The sequence below is a fragment of the Idiotropiscis lumnitzeri genome, chromosome 6 (assembly GCF_059441095.1).
Source record: "Idiotropiscis lumnitzeri isolate Australia: NSW breed Sydney's pygmy pipehorse chromosome 6, RoL_Ilum_1.0, whole genome shotgun sequence".
In the NCBI taxonomy this organism is placed as follows: domain Eukaryota; kingdom Metazoa; phylum Chordata; class Actinopteri; order Syngnathiformes; family Syngnathidae; genus Idiotropiscis; species Idiotropiscis lumnitzeri.
This window is the reverse complement of record NC_142396.1, coordinates 7,110,595-7,117,564: the sequence shown is the minus strand read 5'-3', so window position 1 is coordinate 7,117,564 and position 6,970 is coordinate 7,110,595. Positions and strand designations below refer to the sequence as shown.

The following is a 6,970-nucleotide window of genomic DNA, read 5'->3' as shown; positions in this document are numbered from 1 at the left end:
AAATAAATCGAAATAGAAGAGCTGTGTCAATAAATGTGCATTTACGATATCGTCAGCCACATAGCGTAAATTGCCCAAGACATTTTTTTGGTCGAATTGTGATTTCTGCTTAACTTTGTACTCATTCCACAGTTGCTGTAACATCTTGCTTGTCTTCCTATCTCCTTGGCTAATCACAAGATTTATTGGAATCCAAAAACACAATCTCAGAATCTCTTTGATTAAGGCAGTTTTTGTTGCTTTAACAAAATGGCAGAAAGCAAGAGAAAGTGAACTCAACTGTCAACAAGTGAAGCGTTATCTCTTCTCTTTTATTCGTTTTTAAAGCTCATGTTTCTTACATTTTTCCAGACACGAAATATAATTTCAGTCAATTAAATGGATTATGAATTATGTACCACTTTTTGTTTTACATACCACTGTTTGCTAAACAAGACTAAGTTGAATAAAGGAGGCCGTGTTTTTCCTTTGTTTACATTTGTGGAAATACAGGATGAGCTCCGAAAGAGTCACAATGATCACATACTGACTTTGTTTCATGATTGCTTCCCTGCCACAATATCTTGCTTAAAATCATATTGAATGCAAAAATGTAAAATTTGCAGAAAGTAGGGACCGAACCGGGCTGGTCCGTAACTAGTCCGCGTATAGTTGAGGGCTGCAGCCAGCAAATTATTTTAATATTCGGGTATCCTACTGAAATTGATGAATAATTGGGTATGCAGATAATTTTTTTTTTGCTTGGTTGAAGAACAACAGACAAAAATAACACATTGTGGTTTCCATTTTTTAGATAATCAACATTTTAAACTTACATTTAAATTGTGCATAGCAGGACATCAATTTCCTCTCTAGAAACTTAAATGAGAATTAAGACTGTCATGCATACCATGAACAATTGTTGCTGTGGTTAGCTTGACTTGTACACATAAAAAAGTGGGTAGCCAAGGCAGATAAAATGGCTCGAGTATTTATTTTTAAAATCGTTGTATACCAAATTACTCGAGGATTAATTTCAGCCTTAATTGAAATATTGCATTAAAATACATTCAAAATAATTTCATAAAACACTGATAAGCATCCAATATGCGTTTTTCACAAAATACGTGGTTTACCCCACCCACACAAACATTTTTTTTTAAATATTGGCAAAGAAAAACATTAGGGGAAAAAAAGGATAATCATAGGTTAATTCACAGTTGCTGAATATTAAATATGTAGGGGTCCAACGGACTGTAAAGATGAATGAGACACTACAAATTTCCTGCAAAAATTGAGTGCAAATGCTGAAGAGATGGCATTAAGTTGGAATGGTTTTTGGTCAAGAAATGCGGAACACAAAAGTACAATTATCCCCCCAAAAATTTTTGAAACTTTTGAGCTATTTTACATATGCGGAATTTGGTGAATGTGAGAATTACTGGAATGTGGAAAATAGTCCCCAAGAAAGAGCTGATGAGCAGTAAGATGGAATCTGAAAGAGGAAATTTGTTATTTCGTCCCATTCAATATAATGCCCCCCCCTAGGGAAAATGTAATTGTGGCCAAAGTGGAAATGTTTGACATGAGGGAAATAGTTCCCTATATATTGATAGTGATATTTTTATAACAGTGAACTGTTTGAATCAGTTGGAGAAATGTGGAATGAGTGAAATATCCTCCTCTTCAGCATTAAACCTATTGGAATATCTTAAAAACATGGTCACAATACCAGCTTTTTTTTTGTGGCTCTATTCTATAAAAATAGCCCTCAGGCTCAGTAGTAGATTATTCATTGCATAAAGATGATGATGGAAAATGTTAATTACAGCTCAAATAGATCACAGATCGCCAGCTGGGTTTTGGACACAGACACGGCAGGGTACAAATGCCCAGTAAACATTTGCTTGTCGGAATGCATTGAAGCAAGACTGCCCCCTGGTGTCACATTAAAGAATGTCAACATCCCCCCATCATAGTCGAGGAATACTCCTACCCGCTGCAGCCTGTCTGCAGTCACGGGCGTCGTCATCTTGTTGTGCTGCACCTCCAGCTTCCTTCTGTCACACGCCAGGCACCAGGAGAATGCGTTGAAGCCCAGACGGGAGCTGTCCCTCTGACCTTTCCTCTCCATGCGCGCCTCGCACAGTCCCACCTTCCAGCGGCCTTCGTCCGTCGGCACGTCCACCTCCCAGTACCATCGGCCACCCTGAAGGCCATTCTTGGCCAGCGCTTGCGGAAAGGAGCTGAAGCGAGCATCGTGATCGGCGAAGACCTGCTGGGCCTCGGTGTAGGTCACCCTCCTGTTGTTATCGGACAGCTGCAGCTTGGGATGGGCCGTATTGGCATCAAAGGTGGGGACAATGCCATCTGTGCATGTCGGACGGGAGGGAAAAAAGACTTCTTAGAGAGTCACATGACCTGACGGGAGTCAGACAATTTTAGGACTGCTTTGTGAAAATTTCTGAAACCCTCGACTTGATTCAGACTTGAACTGCATGACTTGACAAGTTCTGCCTGCTCAGGTTTGAAATTGATTCTGTGTCAAGACGAGCACAATGGCATCCACAAACTGGCTTGTTGAGGTATAATCGACACCTAATCGACTATCAAATTAATGTCATTTAAAAAAAAAAAAAAAATTATCATCGATTGGTCGTTCAGATACTTTTTGTTTTTAATTGTCAAAATCTCCGTAATTGCAGCTTCACAGCAGTAAATATTCTCAGATTTCTGGAGTCCTTCATGAAAGCAGACAAGATAGGATAAAATAGAAATAAGATTAAAAAAAAACGTATTTTCTGACATGTTATGGCCCAAATCAGTAACTGAAACAGACTTTGTTTTTGCATTTTTTTGCAATTTGAACTAATGTCCTGGTTTTTAACAAAGGGATGGGCACCAACAATTGTTTTTCCATCAAAATCAACGAAATCGACAGATTCACTTATTTTTTTAAATCATCCGAAATTGCATCTTTACTGGCTTTGTTTTAAAAGCTTTGATCATCGATGAATGGAAGGCGATCAGGTCTCACAGCGCACTGCGAAGAGCTCTCGGTTGCTACTCAGCTCCGAGATGACCACCATGTCCAGACGTTTCTCCATCCACCGCTTTAGATATTTCAGCCGCGCTTCATTCACTTCCTCTGGAGCCTCCAACTGATGCACTGTTTCCATGTTGCTGAGCAGAGACAACATGAAAAAAAAAAAAGCATATGAACACTACTTATTTGAGTCAACAAATATCTTAATAGATTTTTATTGTGAGACGCCCCAAGAGTGCTGCCAGAAGAGGGCGTTATTGAGCACATAATATGTCAACTTCAGGGGTGTCCTCGGGCAATCCTTACGTAAATTCGATACTCGCACCACCATACCATGTAAACTGCTGTTAAATTGTTTTAACAGTATATTACTGATTATATATCTTTTTCTGTCATGAATGTTTTCATAATAAGATAGAAGTGCATGACTTACAGTTGGGGGATTTTTCTGTATTCCTGTGACAAAGGAATAGAACATAGTCATGTTTAGCTACCAGCTAGACATATATTCCATACTACAATCATACACACTCACCATAATGAAAGCTTGGTCCCTGATGAGATTTTCCCCCTTCGCATCAACCAATGTCTCCAAGGTGTGAAGGCCTTCCTGGACGGACCGAAGGGAGTTGTGGAGGGGGCTTAGCTTCTCCTGCAGGCTCCCCACCACTCGACTCTCCTCCTGTTCCAAACATTGCAGCGCTGCTCGCTCCTCCTCCTCCAGGGCCTCCCTGATGGCTGCGTACTGCTGGCGCACGTCCGCTCGCGCTTCTCTCAAAACCTCCTGTAGTTGTGCAAGGATCGGGACAAACAAATAAATTAATTTTAAAAATGCACTTTGTTTGATGGTCTAAGACAAGAAAGTGGGATAACTTTGGAAAAAACAAAAAATTTGAGAAGGGGTCAATTATTGTTTCGCGGGATAAGTGTCACACAAAAACTCTGACGAAAGCAAAACATGCATGTCGGATTTAGGTTTCTTACTTTGTAGGCTGATTGCCTTTGAGTGAATTCAGTCACTTGGTCTTTCACTTGCCGTTCCACTCTGTGCAGCTGCTTTATTTCCCCTTTCAAATTAACCTGCACAAACACACACACACACACGCAGACACGCACACACCCCCCCCACACACACATTGGGCATTTTCCTTCTTGTCCTACGAAGACTGAACAATTTTCAAACTCTTTCAGTCCTTGCATGTACACTAACTGGATGCAAAATTGGGACAAAGTGTTATTGCAACTCTTTTTTTTTGGTCAAATTTATTGAGGTGAATGACTCGGTGGAAACATACAAAAATGAAGCACAACTAGTGACCAACCAACCGAAATGAAGCCTTTGCGATTTGAAAATTGCATTCTACGACACTGCAATGTCGGTTTGAATATGATTACTTGTTCAGCCCTCGTACACACTTACCCTGAGCTCTTGCTCTGCCTCCCTGATGCTGATGCAGACGTGGCCGCGGTGGGAGCCGATGACTGTGCACACTGTGCACACGCAGGCATCGCACTGCCGGCAGTAGATGCGGTTCATCTCCTGGTGATCCTGGCACCTCCAAACAGAAATGTCCTCCGTGGGGGGAACCAGTGTGTGACTTCGGAACACGGGGGACTCCATGTGGGGACGCAGATGCTCGGCACACATGGAGGCCCCGCATACAAGGCAGGTCTTCACCGCCGACTGATAGACTGTTTTCGGGCAATAATGGCACGGCACTGGATCTCTAGTTTGCTTTTTGGGCTGGGCGGATATGCCAATCCTGCTTGGAGATCCTGAAGGGACAGCGGCATGCTTGGGGAGCATCACTGGTGACTTGTTCACATTTTGTACAGGAGACGGTGATAGCGGTGAAGTGGAAGATGCAGTAAATGAATGACAACTGGCAGCGGAGTCGCTTGACGCTTGGCTGTCTTGCTGGGTTGTCGCGAGAGGGAGAACGCCACATAAATCTGATTCAGCGGAGCAGTCAGAGTCGTCTCGTTCCACCTTTTTGAATGGATTAAGTTGCTGCGAGCTTCCTTGTGACACATCACCACCATCGTCATCTTCATCATTATCTGACGAGGAGAATGTTAGGTCATTACACTCGGAATTCAGACCATTCTCGGTTGCAGCCGCACTGGGGAGGTCCTCTGCTGCGTCCGAAGGGGAATTTAAATGAGTCTTGACGACAGCTGACTGCTCACTTGTGGATGGCCGCTTTGTGTCAGGCTGCTCCGGAGCAGGAGCGCTGGCCTTTCTCTTTCCCAGGAGTCGACTGCTCAGTGATTGCCTCGTTTGCGGGGAGGTAATTGTGGTAGTTGGGGCTTTAGTGGACATACCTAGAAATGAAAAAAGAACCCTTAGACTCCAGACGTTCACCAAGGATTAAAATAGCAAAAGAAGTGATAGAACAATAGAAGGGCCTAATCGGAAATGGGCTCTTTGAACAAAGTAAAGAATTCCAATATTAGGTTTGAATGTTTGTCTGCCAGTTACATGGGATGGATGGGCGGAATTTTAGATTACAGTAACAAACCGCATTAGTTGGACAACATATGGCTCATCTGGGGTTTGAGTGTGGCTTCTCAACATGAAATTGAAAAATGTGTTTCAAAAAGAAATACAGTTGGTTCCCTCAACTTGGGCAAAAGCACAGCTAAGAGTACACAATAGTGTGATCAGTTTGAACCCTTGACACTTATATACAAACGTGAAACCGTTGTTTAAAAAAAAAAAGTACTTTTTTCCTGCTTTAATGTTGTCTCTTTGATATTCTTTGCTGTCAACAAATACGTAAAGACACCAAGACTTATCAGTTTGGTATGCTTTTAAATCCAAGTATGCCTCACGAGCCAAATGTAGCTTGTTTTTTTTAACATCCCTTACGAAAAAGTAGTATACATGAAGTATACTTAATAAACTATACTCAAGTATACGTGTACGTTTGTAAAGAGTGCTCTGGATTATGTACTTGTAGTGTACTGAAAGTATACAAATTCAATATTTTTTTATACTAAATTGGCACACACAAGTGTACTCCAAGTACACCCATTTATATACTTCTAGTCCACAGTTTAGTTTACTTAAAGTGTACTACAAGTGCACCCATTTATATACTGCTAGCATACATGTTGTATACTTCTGATCAACTTTAGTTTAGAGATTTACATGTTAAGTGTGCCAAAAGGACACTCATTTATACACCATTATACAAATTAAGTACATTGTAAGATAGCTTACATTGGATCTCCAAATATATAACATTAAAGAGTGTGCATTTAAAAAGCAAAACCAAACTAATAAATCATGATGATCTCAAGTATTTCTTTATTGAGAAAGGGCAGCTGGTCCACCGTTTTAAAGTATATTTGTTGCGTAAAATTAGCCGTTTGGTCCGCCCAAAAACGTTTTCATTCCATATGCTTTTAAAATAAATGTTGAATGATTTGTCTTTAATAACAAACAGTCTAAAATAATTTTATAGACTGACTTCACCCATTTGCCCCTTTTAAAAATGAAAAGTTTCCCTTAAGTTGTTTTCACCCTTTTGTAACGTTGCAGTAGCTACCAGGTAGCGTTTATTTCTTATTGTATGTTTCATTTCCATAAGTTATCATTAGTTGTGAAAGTGGAACAGTTAGTTTTATTTTTGCACAGCGTACCGGGGCTGCTGTCGGTCGAAAGCCGTCGACTGCTGCTGTTTGGCGGCCATAACTTCCTGCTGTCAAACGGCAGCGTTTCGTAACTTGTGTTACACCTCCACTGCGGACATCTGAACGGCCCGTCGGGGTGAATACTCCAGAGATCTCCGATACATCGTTGGCAGAAGTGGTGGTTGCAGCTGAGGACGACAGGATCGCGCGTTTGCTCGTCGCACAGAGGACACTTGACGGGAGTTTGCAGCGATGCCCCCATGTTGTCATGCGTTCGGGAATATGTTGTTGTAAAACTACTTCCGG

The 6,970-nt window shown here is 41.4% G+C and overlaps 1 protein-coding gene across 2 annotated transcripts; it reads right to left on the bottom strand.

Moving 5' to 3' along the window:
* Positions 1–280: 280 nt before the first annotated feature.
* LOC148334962 (E3 ubiquitin-protein ligase TRIM21) lies at positions 281–6,964 on the bottom strand. 2 transcript variants are annotated; one of them, XM_088299253.1, is made up of 8 exons: positions 6,674–6,964; positions 5,216–5,350; positions 4,446–5,086; positions 4,010–4,105; positions 3,561–3,809; positions 3,459–3,481; positions 3,017–3,162; positions 281–2,349 (listed from the first exon to the last, which is right to left on the bottom strand). In XM_088299253.1, the coding sequence occupies exons 1-8, from the start codon at positions 6,924–6,926 to the stop codon at positions 1,805–1,807; spliced, it is 2,088 nt and encodes a 695-aa protein (XP_088155379.1). In that variant the 5' UTR covers positions 6,927–6,964; the 3' UTR covers positions 281–1,804. The 2 variants fall into 2 exon arrangements, with proteins under 2 accessions (XP_088155379.1, XP_088155377.1); XM_088299251.1 differs by having other exon boundaries at positions 4,446–5,350.
* Positions 6,965–6,970: the final 6 nt, after the last annotated feature.